The sequence below is a fragment of the Pavona decussata genome, unplaced genomic scaffold (genome assembly GCF_977016875.1).
Source record: "Pavona decussata unplaced genomic scaffold, jaPavDecu1.1 SCAFFOLD_112, whole genome shotgun sequence".
In the NCBI taxonomy this organism is placed as follows: Eukaryota; Metazoa; Cnidaria; class Anthozoa; order Scleractinia; family Agariciidae; genus Pavona; species Pavona decussata.
This window is the reverse complement of record NW_028145526.1, coordinates 1,266,790-1,288,298: the sequence shown is the minus strand read 5'-3', so window position 1 is coordinate 1,288,298 and position 21,509 is coordinate 1,266,790. Positions and strand designations below refer to the sequence as shown.

The 21,509-nt window shown below is 39.7% G+C and overlaps 2 protein-coding genes across 6 annotated transcripts in view; one reads left to right on the top strand and one right to left on the bottom strand.

The window, feature by feature from the left end:
* Positions 1 to 1,068: 1,068 nt before the first annotated feature.
* Positions 1,069 to 7,522, bottom strand: LOC146470719 (uncharacterized). Its single transcript, XM_085121685.1, has 2 exons — positions 6,758 to 7,522; positions 1,069 to 5,453 (listed from the first exon to the last, which is right to left on the bottom strand). Exons 1-2 carry the CDS (start codon positions 6,819 to 6,821, stop codon positions 1,939 to 1,941), a joined length of 3,579 nt encoding a protein of 1,192 aa, XP_084977811.1. The 5' UTR covers positions 6,822 to 7,522; the 3' UTR covers positions 1,069 to 1,938.
* A 2,754-nt stretch (positions 7,523 to 10,276) lies between these two features.
* LOC146470718 (uncharacterized) overlaps positions 10,277 to 21,509 on the top strand; it is a 47,115-nt gene continuing 35,882 nt past the window's right edge. For 3 of the 5 annotated variants that reach the window (XM_085121669.1, XM_085121668.1, XM_085121670.1), the window contains exons 1-8: positions 10,278 to 12,443; positions 13,595 to 13,778; positions 14,900 to 15,138; positions 16,203 to 16,397; positions 17,408 to 17,817; positions 18,471 to 18,630; positions 19,995 to 20,180; positions 21,040 to 21,449. In XM_085121669.1, coding sequence (XP_084977795.1) covers positions 12,392 to 12,443; positions 13,595 to 13,778; positions 14,900 to 15,138; positions 16,203 to 16,397; positions 17,408 to 17,817; positions 18,471 to 18,630; positions 19,995 to 20,180; positions 21,040 to 21,449 — 1,836 coding nt within the window. In that variant the 5' untranslated portion in view covers positions 10,278 to 12,391. Of the gene's footprint in view, positions 12,444 to 13,594; positions 13,779 to 14,899; positions 15,139 to 16,202; positions 16,398 to 17,407; positions 17,818 to 18,470; positions 18,631 to 19,994; positions 20,181 to 21,039; positions 21,450 to 21,509 lie in introns of all 5 variants that reach the window. The other 2 variants (XM_085121666.1, XM_085121667.1) reach the window with 2 other exon arrangements.

Here is a 21,509-nt window from a genome sequence, read left to right as displayed (position 1 = left end):
TTCCAATTTTGATTGGATAGCAAAAGGATAACACTCCACGTGATAAGTAGTAAAACAGTAGTTAATAATTATGTCTTTTGTTTTGCTGTCACGTGTCAACCAATGTCGTCTGAAATGTCAGCCGTCCCCGGACTCCTCTTCCCTGCGCCCCTAGGGGGGGGGGGGGGGGAGGGGGATTGGTTGGGAGGGGGAAGAGACGGCTGTCATTTCAGACCAATTATCGTTCCAGTGACTGTTCGTTTCTGTGGTTTTGTCCTCCGACCTTAAACGTAGGTAATCACAAATTTATGGTCTTTAAATTTGCTGGTGAACTTAACTTATCATTGAAAGGAAGTGAGACTGCTACTAATCACCCTCACAGCCGTTCTGTGTCTGGAGCATTGCGTGACAAAACACGCAACGACTGGGAGGGAGACTAGACTGCTACATGTATGGCATGAAAATCTTCAGGCTAACAAATGCCCCGGCGTGGACTGATTCCCGACCCCCGGGACCGACATTGTGGAAAAATGCCCCACTAATGCCTCGGGTGATGGGTGGGGCTGGTGGGTAGTGCTGCACTTAATCTATGCAAAAAACAAAAAAAAAAAAAAAGGACACAAGGAAATTGCCCGACCTCACGCGTGCGTAGTATGTTGAGTCGTTGACGCCATACGTCACATGACCCAAGAGAGCCTACCTATAGTTTACCAGGGGTAGTCAGTTAATAACCGATAATCGATAAGAATCGATAACGAATGTTGATATCGATTACCAGTAGCAATCTATGAAAATCAATGAAGACAACAACAGTTGAGAGTTCCATTATTTTTTATTGCTAATAGAAATTGGTATCGATTACTGTCCATTGTTATGGGAAACAAATTTTGCCTTTTTACATGTTACGCCAAGTGACACAATTTGTCTGTATGCATGTTTTTAACAGGAGTCATTCAGACTTCATAACATGCAGGAGTTTTGATCAAGAATCAACCAACTTCGTAACAAAAATAATTATAACTGAACAACCATTTTAAAATTGTTAAAATCATTTGGTGCTATTTTAAGTGCAGTAGTTCTTTGAACAAAGTTTTCTATAAGGTGACCGTTCGGTTTCCTGGAAAATGGCCATTTCTAAATACAATTCAATGCGCCAGTAGCATGCACAAAGGGCCCATTTTCCATGTCCATTCTCCTTGAGAAGTTTAGGGGTAATCAAATTCTCGTAACAAGCGTTGGTCTCTGGCATCCCCAGAACATTTGACGCCAGCATGTTTCAGTTGACATTTCTATCTTAGTCTTCAAAGACAATTCTGTCAGCAGACACAAAAATTGTTGCTAACTGCATCTGAATTGTTCAAAGCAAGCCATTCGTATATGCCTTAGTGAAAAAAGCGGGGAATAGCCCGCGAGTATGCATGTGTGTTTTTAGAATTGTCTGATCTGGTGCTTGATATTGTTTCCTCAAAAACCTCTATCGTGTAAACAATCACCACAACGAATCGTACCTAAAGCTGATTAATATGTGATTATTCTATCTGAAATTGAACATACATTTTCTCTTCTTTGTAAATCGCATAAACAAAAATATCTTCAATAATTCATGATACATTCGAACGACATCAGTTATCAATATCATTTAATAACATATTTAATATATTGTTCAATATCTGAACAATGGATTAAAATTACTCACTTCTTTGGCGGGTACAAGCGATTGTTGTTGCATACTTATCTTTTCCTGGTTAGCTATATCTGGTTGGCCTTCTTTGGTACTTTCTTCTGACGTTTTACCGACTAGAAAAAATCTTGTAAGCTTAAGCAACCAAGATAAACGGAAATGTCAATCAAAGTTCCTAATCAGTTTCAATTAAATCAAATGAACTTGAATTTTTGGTAAAGTCAAATTATTAATCTGAACAGGCATTCAGACATGAGCTGTTCTTGGTTCAGTTAAGTTCAAGATGGGGCCAACAACGGTTTTGTCCTGTCCAGATCCTGCAGTCTGCTGTAATGCTGTGAGGGACGACAACGAGCACGGCAGGAGTTGCTTACAAAGCAGTGGACCGTTATGATGAGCCGACACATTTGCGATAAAAGTGCAGCTATCAGGAGAAACCCAAAGACGGCAGGTACAGAACAGAGGATAACAACTTCCATTCCTTGGAAGGTGTGCAACCAGTAGTTGAAATGATCGTCAACTATTGGAACAGCCAACGACAGAAAAGAAGCAAAAAACACGTTTTCAATAGCCAAGACAACCATACAGAGCAAAGAAATGGTTTCTACTGTGTTGGCAACACCGTCTCGAAACGGCTGAGTCAGGGCGTGGTGAAGAAGAAACAAAACACAAAAGAAAATCATAATGAGAAGACGAGGCATTGGGTCATTAACAAAAGCCTTTAAAGTAATAAGAATCAGACGGCGGCCGATCATAACACTTTCCCAGCTCAAGGACAGTTTCCTTCCATCTTCAGGTTTCTTGAAACAGTCGTAAAGAACCCTCTCTACGGAATTTTTCGGCACCTGTTGTTTGCACGAGTCTTGTTTGGCTTTATTATTTGCTCTGCAAAACAAAGATACGAACACCCAGTAAATTAGAAATGGCAAAGGAAAAGAGCAGGCTACAAGGAAATGCCCCATTGAAATATTTCCACTGTACAGCTTAAAAGAACCCCAAAGTAACACAAACCCAAAGGGTAACAAGAACGTGCAGATAACGGCCACCAAAATGTATTGCCACCACTGAAAACACACTATGTTTCCATCATAAAACAAGCGTTTCTCTGAGCCAATAGGAACACATCGCAGCAGGTTAAACGTAATAGATCCTAAGGTACTGTACCCAAGAAGCATCGTCCGCAAAATACCGCCAAAATAGGGATCTAGAGATGGTGATTTCTTGTCTTGGATCTTCGTGACTCCATAATGTAAAGCATAAATTATACAGATCATAAAAAGTGTACCGAATACGGGCAATGATGAAAATAGCATTTTGTACACCACTGTGAGACCGGAAAAAGGGCAGGGCGATCCACCCAATGAGGAGATCTTTTGTTGAAAGTTGAAGATGCCCACGAGAGGCTCGATAAGATGTGTTTTTATCACAGATTTTGACGAGTTGGAAATGAGAATAAGATCTGCAGCTTGATAAAAATAGAAGATAATCTTTAAGTATCCGCTGTCGAAATTTTCATCATTGTCAGGTTGATGATCCTTGAACCAGAATATTTGACGACAAATCCACGGCAGAACTAGAGGTTTATGTGTAAAATACAACGCCATGAGAAACACATATGCTAAAGCTACAGGCCAAAACCAGTAATCCTTGCATTCATGTGACGGTCTGCAGTTTGTAGAGTAAAGAACCTCTGTGTAAGCTTCTTTGCACTGCCCACAAATTGCGCCAGAACGGTTGCCTTGACAGCCATTGTATTCCTCGTGCAAGTTTGTTTTGTCAGGAGGACGACAATAACCTAGAGGACACATTGTAAAGTTTAGCGCTGGCGGATTGTTCGTCTTTTTGAAACCCCAGAAGTTACGTTTAGCACTTATATTTCTGGTGCAATCTGCTCCAAAGGGACACTGCAGACATTGAAAGTCTTGATTTACAACTAATCCTCCCAACGCAGTCCCACGCTGTAAACTATACGTGTGTACCGAGCACTCCACACATTCATATCGGATGGTGGTTGTATTGAAGTTGCATCCGTTATCAAGGTTTTTATTTGTTGTGAAGTTAAAAGGAACATCCAACTGACTTCCATTTGGACAGCGAAACACTGTCAAGTTGTCATTTCCAAACTTTATGGATCGGCCTTCATATACAGCGATCAGAAAGATCTTTTTGCTATAAGATCTTGCGTCTAGAGTAGTGTTGTAAAGCTTCAAGTTTCCAGCGTTCTCTAGATGGATAAAAGAGGCTGTGGTGTAGTTCTTCACGTCGAAATGTAGGTGCCTTATGGTCTTGTTAAAAACACTGCCTTGAATTTCAAGGCTCGTCGTTCCCTGGTCTGCATATATATGACCACCTTCCGCTGATGCAAAATTGTTTATAAAGGAACAATTCCGAAGCGTTGCGTGTCCGTTGACTAAGTATATGGCTCCTCCAAATTCCCCTGCATTTCTTTCAAATGTTGTTTCTTCAATGATCAGAGTGTTGTTTGAAGGGTACTCTTTCACTTGCCCTCCTGGTCTAACATTCTTCTCACATCGAAAATAGATTGGTGAGTCTGCCTGATCCAGCAACAATCCAATGGCCCCTCCGTAGCCTCTGTAGCTGTGCAGGCCACTAGACGCATAGTTATCGACGAATTTAGACCTTTTAACCACAATGTCTGCGTTTGCTGTTAAATGACCAAGAAATATTGCACCTCCTTGTCTAGCCGAACAGCTCTTGAATACCGAGTTTTCTATGTGGATTGAAGTTAAAGTGGCCTTTCCATTGTTAGCGTTTGTGCTTTTGAAATTATTTCCAGTATTTGACCCTGCAATGCTAATGGCGCCACCCCGTCGTGTAGAAGATGCGTTTGTGAAAGTTGAGTTAAAAATGTCAACCTTGCAAAAGTGAATGACATTTAAGTACATCACTCCACCTTCTCCTTTTACTCTGTGCCCCCAAAAGTGCGAATTGTAAATCTGCAAAGTTATGCTTACTGCAGAGACATTTAGAACTCGTGCGTGGTGGTTGGAGAATCTGCTTTCTTTCAATAAAATGTTAAAACTATAGCTGCGAAGAGTGAAATCACTGAACGTATCAGGACTGTCATCATGTATTGTACATGTTGTATTCTGAATGTAAAGGTTCTGATGGCCCCTCTCAAAATCTAGGTAAACGAAACTCATTGGAGTTGTAAATGTGACGTTGAAAGAGACATTTTTGAGACTTATACTGGAATTTACAACAGGTGGAGTTTCCTGACCAATTATGGGTCGTAATGGTTGAGTCTGGTAACTCTTGACAACGACTGAAGGACGATGACCATTTGTGTGAAATCTCGAATTTGTTACTTGAATGTTCAAAAGCATGTCTTTTCTGACTAGGAACTCCGTAGATGTTTGATTACCTTCAAATTTACAACCATCAATATAAGCAGAAGAGTCATAGAATTCAATGATGGTCTCTTTGAAGAAAATTCCTGAAAGAGTAACGCTCATTGGCCACATCCGATGGTCAGGATCATCGATGACAAAACTACTTCCGGGCAAACATTGTATCTTTGGGGGAATGTGACCATGGCCTATGAGTGACACATTCTTGCTTATGTAAATTCCTAGATGCTCTGATCGTTTTCCTGATTGGCAGGTGTAAGGAGCTTTGTCAGTGTTGTTGCCATCCACGTAAATCTGATCCCCACTTGACGCCAAAGTGACAGCCCGCCAAATGGTTTTACAAGGCTTCAATTGATCACACGACCAGCTGTCGTTGCCCAACGCATTGGAAATATATAAGATCTTTTTCTGGATAGGCTTCCCTATGAAAAATTAAAACAAAAAATGCCACAAAAACCCAATTTATGTAAAGTTATGAAATAGAGTTAGCCGACCAGCAAGAGGAAATGATTACAAAACCGTTTTAAATGTGCTCTCTTACATTTCATTGTTCAGCTAAACAAGAAGTTCTAGTACAAAGCGGACCTGTCCTGGCCATCTTCACCTGCAAATATGACTGAAATCCCAGATAATTGAAACTGGCAAAAAATAGCATCAAATCCTCTAGGCAATTTACCACACAAAGAACAAGAGACACAGCTTTGATGGAACTGGGTCTTGATCGATTGCTATTTTTTGAATTACCGTCTGAACTGTGGTATAACTGAGCCTTCAGTTCTCAATCAGGTGCACCGGCAAGCATTAACAAATAACAAGCAACATGCGTCTTTTTTTTTTCTAAGACCAGAAGTAATGAATTTCGTTTAATTTTCAGATGAACCTCCGTTCAAGAAAGTTAGAAGCTTAGACCTTATTTCGATGTGTTGTCTTTTACAAAATTTTGAAGCATATTTATTTCACAGGTCGCTGAAGTGAGCAACGTGTCATGACTAAAAGACCTCCAAATCTACAATTTACACCGAAATACGCGAACTAAAGGAAGTGGTATTCCTAAGTTTCATAGCGAAAGACACACAGTAAATGATTGACTCGGCTAAAATTACAAGAACCACGTCAGTTTGAAAGTGAAAAAAGCATGGCCATGCTGAGACACGAAAGCAGAATGCTGAAGGAACACATGAATCCAAACTTTGAATAACGAAACAGGATGGTACCACCAAGAAATGAAATCTTCAGACAAGTTCGTGTTCACTTTTCTGCTCATTCAATAATTTTCTGATAACTAAAAATAACTAACATAACTAACTTAATAACTAACATTTGATTTGATTAATATCACTGAAAGCACCTCACTTAACTGAAAGAAGAAGTATTATATTTCTGAAAAGCTTATATTTGTTCCTTTACGAGCATTTAACATATTGCTTTGGCAAATTCAATCAGTCGGCTAAATACCATTGCTGCTAAATAGTGTTGTTTCCCTATGCATTGTCTTTTGCACATGTTCCAAACCCATCTCCTTTAATTTAGGTTATTTCCTTATTTCTTCAGTTCTACAAATTATGGCCGGATCCAAACGAACTTGTACTCAATCCGGCTGCCGATTGTAATCAAGATTTCACCTCACTCGCAGCTCACACCAGTGTGAAACAAGGCCGACCAATGAGGTGTGAAAAGAAGTAGAGTTAGCTCTTTAGCAGATGTCAGTTTATGTGTAATGACTTACCTTTCGAAAAGAAGCTCAGCAAGAAGCAAAGTACGCTGATAAGAGAACAACTTCTTTTTGCCATTCTGCACGCTCTGTTCTGGATTTGGGGAAGATACGTCTAATTTCACGATGATCTCGACAAGGCTTTACGTGCCGTATTTAGATCGTTGCATTTTCATTTTCTGAACTTCGACTTAATCTTGGGAAATTTCCTAAGCCAACAACTCCACTCTGGTCTCGCGCTCACGTGCTTCAGAATCATGACGTGTTCTGATTGGTCAGTTCTCACTGAATGTGTGTAAATTCTCGTTTAGTTCCTATGCCTTTTCATTTGCGCTACGGTCAAGTTACTGAGCGACGACCCGGTCAAATAAACGACTGAAAACAATAGTTCTCAGGCTGGTAAAAAGTCAAATGAACGTAGCCATTATTGTGGTTCGATTTTATACTGTACAGTTTTGAACTTGAAAAAAAAAATGTTTTGGCAGGAAAACACTAGTTGTTATTTAGTAACACTCATCCTCGAATGAAATGAAATTCTGAGATGACAGTTGTCAATTTGCATTTAGTTTTAAGCTTTACTGACATTTGTACAGTTATTGCAGAACAAAAGGAATTTATTCATAGCAAATTTAGCTTCGCCATATGACTTGCATATTCAGTTCCATCAGGGGCTCCCAACGACACTTTTCTCTCAGGTCCTTTGAAACGTTATTTTAGGCGATCTGGAGTGGCTTTAAAGCCTCTATAGGTTCATTTTAGGCAGCTCTATAATATTTTTATCTGTTCGGTCATTCTAGGGGAACTTAAGTCTTTTCGAAATTAGTAGGGCATTTTTGTCCATTACCCGAAAACCTTAGGTGTTATTTCCTTTCCGAAAATCTCAGCTGACCTTTTTCGGTACCGGAAACAACGTTTTTATCAATCCGAAAACAATAGGCCTTAAATTTCCCATATCACGAAAGTTCGTCGTGAAAATTCCTTTAGAAAATTGTAGGGGATTAAGGGCCTTCCGAACAGATAATTTACCGAAACGATCCGTTGGGTGCCCCTGTTCTATGGCTCCGTCTAAGGCCTCCTAAACGCTGAGCCTCTTTCGCGGAATACCTAAGTGTAATTTACAAAGAAACTGAAGGCGAAATAATTCGATTTGCTGACAATTTGTGTATTTTTGTCTTTAATAAATCCACAGTGAAATAAAATCGACTTCGTTGTGCGAAAACTCTATCGATCAATGGATAATGCGATTTCAAAGTGGCTCTTATTTGGCTCAGAGGCCATGTATGGGATTATCAGCTATTGCACCATGTCCGAGAAATAGGGGCTGCGTGCTAATTCGTCTTCATCTTGTTCTTGCAAGTGAAATCCATGAGATCTAGCAACATTTCATGGCTGTTTTTAATACAGCGATTATTCCACTCGCGTTTGTTGGACAAACGTTTTGACGAAGGGCTATCGCTCGAAACTTCAGCACTCGAATCTCTTTACGGTGGCCAATTTAATCTTATCAATTCCGTTGATAAAATAAAATGGATACTTTCTAAAGAAACTGTGGTACTGCGTCAGTGGGGAGTAGAAACGAAGGTCTGGTTTATCAACAGGGTTCAAAACTTTAGTTGGCCGCCGTAAAGAGATTCGAGTGCTGACGTCTCGAGCGTTAGCCCTTCGTCAGAGTGAATCCAAACACTCGTTTGACGGAGATTGAATACATTACTTGCAAAACATTTCGGACGATTTCAATTTCGGGCAAAAATAGTGTCCTAAAATAAAACCGTCCGAAATTTTTACAGTATAGTATAAAACTTTAAAAGTACTTTCTGGGCGACGTCATCACATATTCAAAGCCAATATACATGATATGTTTAGAATTCGGATTAGGCGGCTTTGCTCAGTCGTTCTTTTTATCACTGGAAAGGTAAGTATTTGAGACACTGCTTGGGGTAAAGGTTTGATTGAGTTTGTGTTATTTTCTCGTTGGTGTATCCGGCTGTAAAACCTTGAAGGTACAGTAAAACTATCATTTTCACAGATTTTGCTTCAGTCTAATTCATGTTTTTTAGTCGTAAATTTACTGTGGGCATGTTTCAGCGCAGTGTCCGAAATTTTTGTCCGAAAATTGTCCGAAATGAGGGAAAAAGTGTCCGAAAATTAAACGTCCGAAATAAAACGTCCGAAATTTTTTGCAAGTAATGTAGTTATAATCAACTCGGCGCTATTCAGCGCACGCTCTTGAAATAATTGTTAATTCAGTTATAGACTGTTAAAACCTGAAAGCGCAATATCACCGAACACATGTTATTTGTTTTAAGCACAGGAATAATTATTACATGTAACAGTATCTCCTTATCGTCTTCTGAAACACATTTTGTTCTAAATTAAACTGAAGCCGCAGCTCTTTTTCTGTGGTAAGTTTCTTGAAAGACTTCCGGTAATTGTTATTCAACTTTTGTTATCCACCGGGAATGGCGAAAGTTAAGTAAAATATAAAGCCTGTATGTGACAAATTAAATTGCTTTCAAGTGTATAATAAACTTAATTGAATTATGTTTAATACTATTTTGTCTTGCAGAAATCTAAATGCTCCGAAAATAAAGATGAATAAATTGATTTTTTTTACCCCTTAAGGCAGGCAGCTGATAGATAAAAAATGTATATTTGTTATCATAGAAAGTTTGTAATAAACTGGGTACGGTTCTGTTTTCCGACTCTCGGACATGGCACTGAGATGACTTATAACTCAGTGAAGAAACTCGACTGACACTCAGTCTACATAGTATAGCTCGGATCCTCAGCAGCTTCTACTATAGTATATAGTACTATAAAGCTTGCCTACAGTTGCGTTTTCCGAAGAATTAAGGTTCGCATGAAGCTGTCTGAAAAAAGTTACAATACTAAAACTAATTATTCAACCAATTTAAGAATAATTTAAGCAATCAGCTCAACTTTTAGGAAGCTTCAAAGCGATTCTTCCCCACCCCCTCTCTTTCACTATTATAAGTTGCTTTATCAATTTTTTTCTTATTGATTGATCAGTGTTAAGCTTAATTACCAATACAGACAACAAAACATTTTCTTTTTGCTGTGAAGAAAAAAAGATGGTTAATTTCTAAACTGAAGCGAGATCAAAAAGATGAAATGTTCATCTTGCAACGAACACGAAACAGAAAAATCCCCGAGTTCCCGACGGGAATCGAACCCCGGCGACCTTCCGTAAACCGGTCGAATGGCCGGCTCTAAACACTAGTCACTGGGAGACTCGTTGGACCTCGTGGGATTCCCCGACGGGAATCGAACCCCGGTGACTTTTCGTAAACCGGTCGAATGGCTTTAAACACTGAGCTAATGGGAGACTCGAGGTACCACGTGAGATTCTCCGACGGGAATCGAACCTCGGTGATCTTTCGTAAACCGGTCAGTCGGCTCTAATAGCGAGACTCGTGGGACCTCGTAGGACTCCTCGATCGGAATCAAATCCCGGTGACCTTCTGTAAACCGGTCGGATAGCTCTTAACGCTGAGCCACGGAGTCTTGTGGGACTGTAAAAATGGGCCACGAGCCCTGACTGTTTAGCGGATTGAGCATAACTGTGAATTAGTTTTCTTATCCAATAACTGCCACCACGCAAAACATCTGTCTTTGCTCAGATCTTATTAAAGGCAAATATTTCTCAATAAATTTAAACTGTGCGCCTTTTCTCAGCGCAAACAAACGATCGGCGAACCTTTAATTCGAGATTAAAAGCAAACTGTTGACACAACTTATAACAAATCTAATTCAACTGAACATGTCGGAGCTGGTTTTTAATCTTGTTTCTAGACTTTCTGTTCAATTAAATCGATTTTAAACGTTCAAATTAACAATCGAACGTGTCGAGAAAACAGGTAGAACTTTATGAGTGTAAATAACGCAATGTTAAAAACCGAAACAAGCCGACGGAGAAGACACTTGTCTGTTTGACCCGCGAGGGAGAGGGGCACTTACAAGCCTCGCTGAAGCAAAACGGTAAGTGCTCTTTTATTGCTATGCTTTTCAATTTCTTTCAAGGTTCTTGATTTTTGCATTCGAAAGTAACTTGGTGTTTAGAAAACTTGCTTGCTAGCTATCACGAATGTAAGTGTTGTTGAGTAGTGATTTGATATCTTTTTCCGCGTTGCACCCCTTAAACCAAATAAATCAGTTTATCGTAAACTGTCCCTCGGAGAATATTTTTACAACCAAGGATAGTGTTAGGGTTTACAAAGATTGTAAGCTATACGAAGTGCATGTCTGTTGAGTGAACATTTGAGTCTTAATTCATATATGGATTTGCCCTGTTTTCTTAGTTATGTAAAATCCTATTTCATTAATGAAACTCCTTGATCCATATCACCATTACTTACAATTCATTGCATAGAGTGCTCCCAACTTTTCCTTGAACGATTTCCTCTCACAAAATTGAAAAAAAAATGGGGGAAAATCTAATTTTTTGTGTAAAACAGGGGAAAATAATGGTATCTGTTCAGGGGAGGGGTAATTTTTAACAACAGTTTAAATTTTAAATTTTTAAACAGCATTCAAAAAGGTTGCTTTCGGTGCTGAACAAGGCTATCAAAGCTTTTTCTGAATTCAGGGACTGAGATTCTTCTCCTTAGATTTCATGACACTTAAATATCGAGCTCACGAATCTTAACAGGCTAGGCAAAAACGATTTTGTGACATAGTCTTCAGCTAACTTTCTTTCGGTTTTCCCGTTCAGTAATGTGTTAGGCTGGTTTTAGTTGAGAGTTTGTGACTTAAACTCGGTATATAAAGCAACGATTACTACTTTCCTTTTTGAGCGAGAACACATTTGGAACTTTTTCTAGGACCGATACAATTACTGAATGCGAACAGATTTTCATTTTATCTGTATAAATTAAATTTTGCGATTTGTGTTGAATAAAGTTGTTACAGAGGTTCACAAACGTTTCTTGTATTTTTATAACGCTTTAAAAGAGAAATCATTCCCATCCTTAATAGTGTACGAGAAAAAAATTTATCAAAAAAGCGAACCAACATTTTTAAACGTCTTAACCTCGAAAAAATATAAGGGTTTTCCCACATCTGAATTTGCTTGAGTGGGCTAAATTTAACACTTTCGTTTGGAAACCAATAAACTAACTGGAAAAAATCTATTAAAAGCCTGATATATATTAGACCATATTGAAAGGAGAAGTTTGAAAATATACGAGTGTATCAAGCTGAAAATTTCTAGGAAAACGTTTCTTACTTGATTGTCGGAATCGAGAAATTAAACCTGTTATAATAATAATAAAAGTTAAATAAATACGATCAATGAATCGGCATGCTTATAAATCCAATCTTCGTTAACAAACAAAAAAGATAAACACTAATAAATGTCGATTTTTTTTTATAAGTTCATCGTCCCTTTGTTATAGTTTGTTGTTACTCGTTGCCCAAAGCTAAGTCAGCTTCTTGCATACCTCTCCGTTTTTACTCTCTCTTATTTTTTCGTTCTAAGAGGAATTCCCTGTTAGGTGGTATGCGTTCCCCTTTTTTTGATAATAACTGCTGTTTATTCTTGTTTTAATTATAATTAATTTAAAATTGCGAAACATAAAGGATATTAATATATCACACAATTCCTAATTTGCAGATTGTGCTATTTTAGCCATGATGTGGCTTTGCCTTCTCGTGGTGGGAATCAACGTGCTTCTTACTCACGGTAAAGGTCTTTAACCTTATTTATGTAATTCAATTTCAGGCATTTGTCACTTTTCAGTGCCAACTATCATGCTAAGACCTGAGTATCAGATGGTAAATGCTTAACACACCTGCCCAGTTAATAGAACTGGTTCTGGTTAAACTCAGGATTGGCCTGCGTGGTCAAACCGGTTTGTTTTCCCCGCGAATGGGGACGTAGACAGCATGGAATATTCATAAGTTTTTATCTGTGGGACTGTTCGGAGATGCATTGCCATCACACTTTCGCGCACACAAATAAGCCTAAGTAAACTTTAATTCTATCATCTGTTTGTATTTTTATTGAGGCAAAATACCTGTCATTGATTTTAAGCGTGCTGGTGATGTAGCGGCTAGCTAGCTTTGCCATTCTCTATTTAAAGTATAGGTGCATTCATTACTAAGCCTAGCTACACATAGTTAATAAAGTACCTTATTTCAGGGAAAAATATAACTACAGTTAAAACAGATTGATTGTAACCCCTTACAACTAATCTCAATACCCTTTTTTAATGAAACTGACACAAAAAATTCTTCATTGAAGCCATATTAAAGAGAGTGGAGCAGGGATGGCGCAGTGGTGAGGGCATTCGGTTTCTCCTGTTTTCCCGTCTCCTCAAAAGCCAACATTTCCAAATTCCAATTCGATTGGATTGATCATTAGAATTTGTTACTGGAATTTTTCTTTTTAGAAAAATTTGAACCATGGGCGTACGATTCTGAACAACTAATTGACTTACAATGCACAAATGAAGGATCAGAGAATTAACTCTGCATTGTATGTTAAACTTCTAAAGTAAATATAAATGAATTTTCTACTAAGCGTTAGTCCAACCAGGCAAAGAAAAAAATCTTCGTTGACCGAACCCACCACCTCCGGATTCGTAACTCGGTAGAGCAACGGACGATCAAGTTCCGGAGTTCGTAAGTTCGATTCTCGCCGAGGTCGAAGATTTTTTCCTTTGCCTTGTGCGGTCCCCCCATTTCCTTACTAGGGGTAACGCTCAGTAGGAAATTCATAGGATCACTTTAGCTCGTAAAGATACACTGCAGACTGAGCCAATTCTCCGTGATTCATCTTTTTTTGTAATTAACTGACGTGACTAGCTGTTGGCTGTTTGCCTAATATTTCAGGTGCTCTTCCGCATTCAACATGTGAACGAACGTTTGAGAAAGTTGGATGCTTCGTAGACAAGACTGGAAACAAAGGAAAACTCCGAACTCTCCCAGAGCTCTTAATTAACGATAGAGATCCAAAGAGTGATGCTCACGATGGCCATCGGCTTGACTGGCACAAATGGCCAGAGTCCATTCACAGGTTAGGTTTAATTTTTAAGACGGAAATATGACATTGATGATTCACTGAACCACAACGTAAAAACCAACCAAACCATTGAATATGAAAAAATAATGAAATACTTGCAGCATGTGGCTGAGAGTTAAATTCGTAGAGACTGCATGTGGCTGGGGGTTCAATTCGTAGAGACGGCGTTTCGGTTCGTGTTTTCCATAAGATCTTAAATTTTATCATTTCAAGTTGTCGTTTTGCAACAACAACAACTGCAACAACATATCCTTTATTTAAATACGATCAGCGGAGTTTAAAGCATGAAAACGCTTGCGGGGTCGTGTAAACAATAATTTAAAAACTACAAGATAACGGCAGGGAACGGCAAGGAAAGTATAACTCACACGCAAAGTCGTTGCTCTGCCTAAGCTTTAGGTCTTAGTGTTTTAGAAAGGTTAATTCCGCCAAAGTTGTAAAGCGAAACGAAAGTTATGACTCCTGGCTAATTACATGAGATGCGGCATACACGGCAGTGCACCAATCACTCACTTAAAGCAATACATGTGATCGGAGCCGAGTATGAAAACGTTTGGAATGGATTTAGTTTGTTTACCATCCACGCTCAACTGAGAACCGCTTTTAAGTGAACTCGACCTCCGAAATCGGACATTACAGTTCGCCAAACAGGGGCCCCTTTCCAAAGCAAACAGGTAGAACTGGTCCCAGCTTGGATGAATTTCACAGTTCTTTAAACCGAAAAACGGTCGGGTTTTTGTTGTTGTTGTTGTTGTTGTTGTTGTTGTTGTTGTTGTTGAAACTCCTGGAGGGAGACGTGAATCCTCGGTAGCGCCTCACGCACCACCCCTCTCCTTAAGACTTCTCCGATCGACGACCGCGACAGTTCCCAAGCACGATGGACCGGTGGAAAAATAATCCGGACTGTTTTGTAGTCTACATGCTTGACTTCAGTAACTAAACGTTTAAGGTGGGCCCCTCTTTAGGCGGAAAGATATTGTTGATCACGAGGGTATTCCTCTCAAAAAAGGTCAGTGACCGACATAACAAATTAAGCAACCATTCGCAGAACTTTGGTATTAATATCAAATTGCAAATTATTAAATAACTAAAACGATATCAATCCTTGGTTTTAGTCTTGCTTGCCGCTGTGCAAATGCTACCCGAGCAAAAGGCTGGAAGGTATTCGGATTACAGTTCTATGGTGAATGCTGGAGTGGTGAAAATGGCGAGACAGCTTTTAACAAATATGGAGAAGCTGAATCCAAGAAGTGTATTCAAGAGCTGGTGGATCCATTTCCGCCTTGCGACAAGAGCAAAGACATGGAATGCGTTGGAGCTCAAAGCACCAACTACATCTACCGACTGAAGGACTGTAAGTTATAAAGCTGATTTCGTGTAGGGATGGGTCGGTATAAATCATTAATATTCAACACATTGTAACACTGCCCAAATATGGTCATGGTGCACTGAATATTCGTCGTCTGTTGTCAACAATCCTGCGATATACGTAATTTCGTGTGTCGGGGAGAAAAATGGTAACATAAAGATCGTCGTCGGCTTTTCTGCAAAAACACTGCGCTTTGTTATCAATGTGTTGCATAATAAAACAATTGTCCGGCTCAGTCTTGCGAAATATCCCCTTATTTTGTTAAGACTATCTGGTTAAAATTGTGACTAAAAGATTGCCAAGATTTCTAAAGTTTATTTCTCAATTGTTTTGGACAAATGCGGGGGAAAATAACAAGGCCAAATTTAGCCGTTTTTCTGAAAGCCTTGCAGTTTCAAAATCAAAAAGTATATTCAGTTTCATTGCCACTTTCAAAAGCAGTAAAGGTTCCAGTGGTATTACAAAAATAATTTAGTTTACAGAAGATCTGAGCAAGCTTTCACTCCCGGCTTTAAACAAGGCTTTGTAAAAGATCTATAATCCTCAAGGGGAAGTGTCACGAAGGTTTTGAACTTTTGGGGTGAAAATGGCTCTTCAATACAATCACGTAGTTACAAAATAATTCTCAAACACCAAGAGAAAGAACTCAAATGAAGTTTTGGAAGAAGACTAAATCACGATCTGTTCTAGCGCATTTTGGAAACAAAAATGCAGGAATTTGAAAAAGGTCATCCTTACATTTTTCAAGTTGCAATCCATTCCACCTCGGTATATCTATGACCAGGTCAATTATTGAGAGTTTTAGTACACTGGGATAGTAGTTTATAGCAATCCTGGACCATTATTTTTAGGTTTCTGTTAATAGAAATACGACGGTTTTGGAAGGCTTTCAAATTACACCAAATCATCGTGACACTTTCCCTTTAACGGCATTGTAATCTTACTGGCTGGTGACTCAAGTAAATTAACTATACTGTACTTGAATTATTCGGATTTATCAACCTGTTACAAAACTCTTGTAACAAACTCTTGTCTGCCCATAATTGCAGTAAAGCCAGCCGATGTGAATGGTGGTTACTCCATGTGGTCCCAGTGGACTGAATGTAGCAAGAGCTGTGGTGGTGGAACAAGGGTACGAGAGAGAACCTGCACTGATCCACCCCCAGCAGGAAATGGCAAGGGCTGTACTCATCTGGGCGAACCCGAGGAAGAGGAAAAATGCAATGAAGACCCGTGCCCTGATCGTGAGTAATGATACAGTTTAAATTCTATCAAGTCTTCGGGGGAAGAGGGGGGGGGGGGGTGGGTGTAGTTTATCTGGGACCTTCAGAATTGAGAAGGCCAAGGGCTTTAGAAAGAGGGGCTTAACGGAGAAGGATAAGCATTGGATAGCTTTGCAAGGGACACTCAACAGGAAATTGAGGACCTCCCAAATCAAATGAGCAACAAAGATTCTTGGCGCAGTGCGTTGAATTCTATCTTGGTTGCGGCCGAAGAGCGTGAGTTAAGACTCAGAGAGGGGAGCTCATTACAAAACAGTACAACTGCCTGTTGGCGGATCATTAAAAAGAAGGGCTATTCCAAAACATTCAGGCGTAAAGTTCTTAAAACTGTTGACGGAACGAAGGTTCGATAAATATACATGAAGCAGGTTTGAGGGCAGTGAGAATCTGATTTACAACGATTGGACTTTGTTTATTCAGTTATGATGGTCTGCGTGGCTTTCTACGCAGACGTTACGTTCTTTGGCTCTCCCCACATGGAGAGGAGTGCGTAACGTAACGAGCAACTGCACGTCTATTTCTGAGGCGTAGTTCTTTTAAAGCTGGCAATTCCTAATTTGTTGAGGGCAGGGAAGAAAAAAAGACAGGAATACGAATCTCTTTGTATTTTCCCTTAAGTCTTTCAATTTCTAGAATGTTCAAGTCTAAAACTGAAAAAGAATTGTCAAGTTCATTTTGCAAACGCTTGAACGATAAGGAATGTAAACTGAGAAGTAGCTTTCATTTAAATGGTCACTCTTGAATAGGCCATTTCCGTGTTGTTTTGAACGTCATTATGAAAGCGAGGCTAAGTGCAAAGCCTTTCGTGTGAAAACTAGTTTTCTTTGCATATGAATGAAAATTAATGTTCCTAATAAAACTTTGTACGAAGCCTTGCTTTCATACTAAAAACCTAGCTCTTAAGGGGGATTAAATTTATCATAAGAGGACAATGAACAATTTTCTTAGCTTGACATTCCTGTGTTCCACAGCCTGCAAGAAATCTCTAGACGTTGGCCTCATATTAGATGGCTCAGGCAGCGTCGGAAGTGCCAACTTCAAAAAGGCTACAGGTTTTCTTGCGGATCTCGTCGGCAATTTAGCTGTATCACCACAGGGTACCCACGTGGGTGTCATCGTGTATAATTCAAAGGCAACTCTAAATTTCAACCTTGCAAAATCAGAGTACCATGCTCTCGCCAAGCTGCAGGCAGCCATCAGAGCTCTCAGTTACCCAGGGGGAGGGACCAGGACTGACCTAGCTTTGGAAATGGCGGCTAATCAGATATTCAGCTCCGCCGGTGGGGACAGGAGTGACGCTGCAAATGTGCTTGTTGTCCTGACTGATGGCAAGACCAGCAGTAACAGTAAAAAGTATAAAGACGTTCTAACTCCACTGCAGGTTAGTTAGCCCTCTAATGAAACGTGCAGGTCTTGAGAATAAAGGAAATGATCATCCAAAGAGTCTTAATAATCAACTGAACAAATTCTCGCAAGATGTTTCATGGCAAATTTATAGAGAATGGTGTGGAGAATATACATGTTGATTCACCAGGCATAAAAAAATCACATTTCTTTCACAATATGCATGTTGATAACTGGGGCTAGAATAGTTAATACGGCCACCGGGGGACCATAAAATTGGTTTTATTAGCAGGGTGAAGGATTGGGCTGGTGGGAGTTTTGGATAAGGAGATGGCTGCCAGTTTGTGTTTGGGCCGAAGGAATTAAAGCGACCTCAGTCACGAGGTAGTGACAAGGTGGGTCCAACTGTGCCTAGTTCTGAGTTATTTGACAAAAGATAAGCTACAAGGAGGATTCTAATACTGGGGGAATGGTTACAGGCGCGAATGACGAAGGGCTAACGCTCGAAACGTCAGCACTCGCATCTTTTTACCGTGACCAATTTACCTTTAGTTATCAACTCTGTAGATAAACCAAACATTCGTTTCTATTCCCCACCGACGCAGCACCACAGTTTCCTTAGAAACTAATGCCCTTAACCAGTTAAGAGTAGCCGGCCAAGGATTGCTAAAATTTACGTTTTTTACCCAGAAAAAAGGCGTCCGCACCGTTGCAGTCGGAGTTGGTAGAAGCATCGACAATGATGAGCTGCTCGAGATCGCGGCCGGTAACCCAAACTACGTCACTCATGTCAATGACTTTGACGACCTGAAGGCAAGCCTACAAGGAATTTTAGTGGAATCCTGTCAAGGTAAGAGCACGGGGGAATATCTTAGTTTAGCATTATCAGATAGAACCTCATGCTTAAACTTGTTGGAGTTTAAGGGGGTTTCAACAAAAGCATGGCTTTGTCAGTGTTTGGTATAAGAAATGTCGCTTCTCTCTTTAAGTCGCTGCATTTGTTCGTCTAGATTCTTTGTCTTCTCCTAACAACATTTCTGGTTGCACCAAGGGCAAACAGTGTTGTACATGTGAAAATTATGCAGCATACATGAAAAGGAGATTTTGATTGGTTCCCCTGAGCCCTGACCACTTACGAATTGCCAGTGTCGTTGACTGGTGTTTTATAAAAACTGGAAAAAAATATAGTGTGGGCGTCTTGCGTACAATTTTGTCTAAAGATTTGGAAAAAATGGCGTTAACTAAAGTGTTTTTACTGGCGGAAATATGCTTCAGCTCTCCGTCCGCTGAACTGTAAAAACGGCATAATAGTTAAACTTTGGTTGAGGTAGCTTTTTCGGTCCATATTACGAAAATTCTGGGGATTTTTGGTTTTTGTGGCTAGTCGATGAACCGAACTAAACTTGTTCGGTCCCTGAACTCTACTGACTTGAAACGGAAAAAAAAGAACTTGACCGATATTGTTCCAATACGGGCTAACACTAGTTCAGTAACATTTAGTTCAAATTTCAGGGGCGATTATCATTGCATTCACCGCGGCCAGCGCTGTTTACAGGATTTCAAATCGCATTTGCTAAGCAAAGTGACCAAACAAAATATCAAAGCTGCATTTATTATGATTTTACAAGGATTTTACATATATATGATCCGCAAGGCTGACACTTCACATTTTTAAAAAGAATGCTGTTTATAGAATCTTGACGGGAGTCATTCGAGTGATCTGTTGAATGAACTTAGCTGGGAAAAGTTAGAATTGCAAAGATTAAAACAGCTAGCTGTTGTTATGTATAAAGTCCATGATAATCGTTTCCCACCGTACTTGTGTCGAATTTTTACTCATGTTTCAAGTATACATTCCTACAATCTTAGAAACTCCCATGCCAGTGAAATTGTTATACCCCCAGACCAAGAACTGAGTCTGCAAAACGGAGCCTACACTCAATTTTGGCCCAATTTAAACCATTTTAAAATTTCATTCAATGAGAAAGATTTTTTGTGAACATTTCACTCACTGAAAATTAACTTTAAAGGTTTTATTGTATTTATCTTTTAGGTTAGGTAGTTAGGTATTTTAAGCTAAATTTACCCGACTCCTAGGAAGATCGCCATGCAACATGATACGATTTTGAGTATAAACAGTAAAGATTGATTGACTAATTGATTGTATAATCCTCAAAAAACACTAATTTCTGTGATGATTGTAATTTTTTGCAGGTGCGGGCGATGTGGATGGAGGGTGGTCTGATTGGTCGAGCTGGACCCAGTGCTCCAAGTCATGTGGTGGAGGTATCAAGGCCCGAGAGAGATCCTGCACCAGTCCCCCACCTAAAGGAAACGGCCAGAGCTGTTCAGGAGAGGTGGAGGAGACTTCAGCTTGTTCTGAGAATCCCTGTCCTAAACGTAAGTTTTTGACAGAAAACGCCGCGAAAGAACGTTTGCTACCAATGAACTGAATACGGCTGCCTTTGATTCTTTATGCCCAAATTGGCCAAGTTAATTTCTCATTTTAAGGTCGGTTTTTTCGCCATTTGCTTGTACAGGACGGTTTTTAACTTGACAGTTCGAATTCTGAGCCAGTTCACTCTGAATTCAGTTCAGCTAAAGCACTGTTTTCTCAGCGATGATTTGGTGTAGCCAAAATAAACAAAAGACAAACAATCACTGCAACAACGGAAAGGAAGGGTGATTTCATAAATAGAGGAAGTTAACGAAATCCCCAACTAGATTTTACCTCGTAGGAACAAGGAAGTGGCAAGATATATCCTGAAGCCTATACAGCATGTTTCCGTGGAAAAAATCACGCTTTTTAGATTTTTCCAGTAAAGGAATAGGAAAAGGAATACACATGATTGCGTTGTTTCAAGATATAACACATGATCAAAAACATCTGAACGTCTGAACGACCAACAGCGACAGTAAACGATTGTATATTAACATTTTGGAAGGGAAAGTACGCAAAATTGGTAAATACGTTGATTTCAGAATTCTGTCGCGTCTTCATCGTAACCTCTTAGGCCCTAATAGTGATCAGCATCAAATTCCTCCTTTTAATATCAATGCTTATTCAACCCCTGAAGTCATGGGAATTAAGGATATGATCAGCCAATGTGAATTTCCTTGACAAGTTATTAAGTTTTCCCTAGTACAACAGTAAGGGGACAAGATAGGAAAATTGCTCTTTGATATTAGGGGCTAACCGATAACATGTGTTTTGGATAAATCAAGTAAGTTTTGGCTGAATGCTCTATTTATTTTGCAGCTTGCACAAAGGCACTGGATGTTGGAATCATTCTGGATGGTTCAGGGAGCGTGAGAAGCGCCAACTTCAGAAAAGCCAAAGAATTCGTGCAATCCCTGATCGGACACTTTTCTGTATCAACCAAAGCGACCCACTTCGGCATCATCACCTTCAGCACCAACCCAACGCTGGAGTTCGATTTGGCAAACGCAAAATATCACGACATCGTTGAGCTAAAGAAGCGCGTCATGGAGATCAAATATCCAGGAAGATGGACCCGCACTGACAAGGCATTGGAAATGGCTGCTCAAAAACTGTTTACGGACGCTGGTGGTGATCGTAAAGACAAGCCAAATATTTTGGTCGTATTAACCGATGGAAAGACCAACAGAGGTAGCAAGCCTTACCCGGAAGTACTAAGACCACTGCAGGTTGGTACCCATTATATTCGTGTCTGATATTCTAGTACTCTTCACTGTTGTCATTATAGT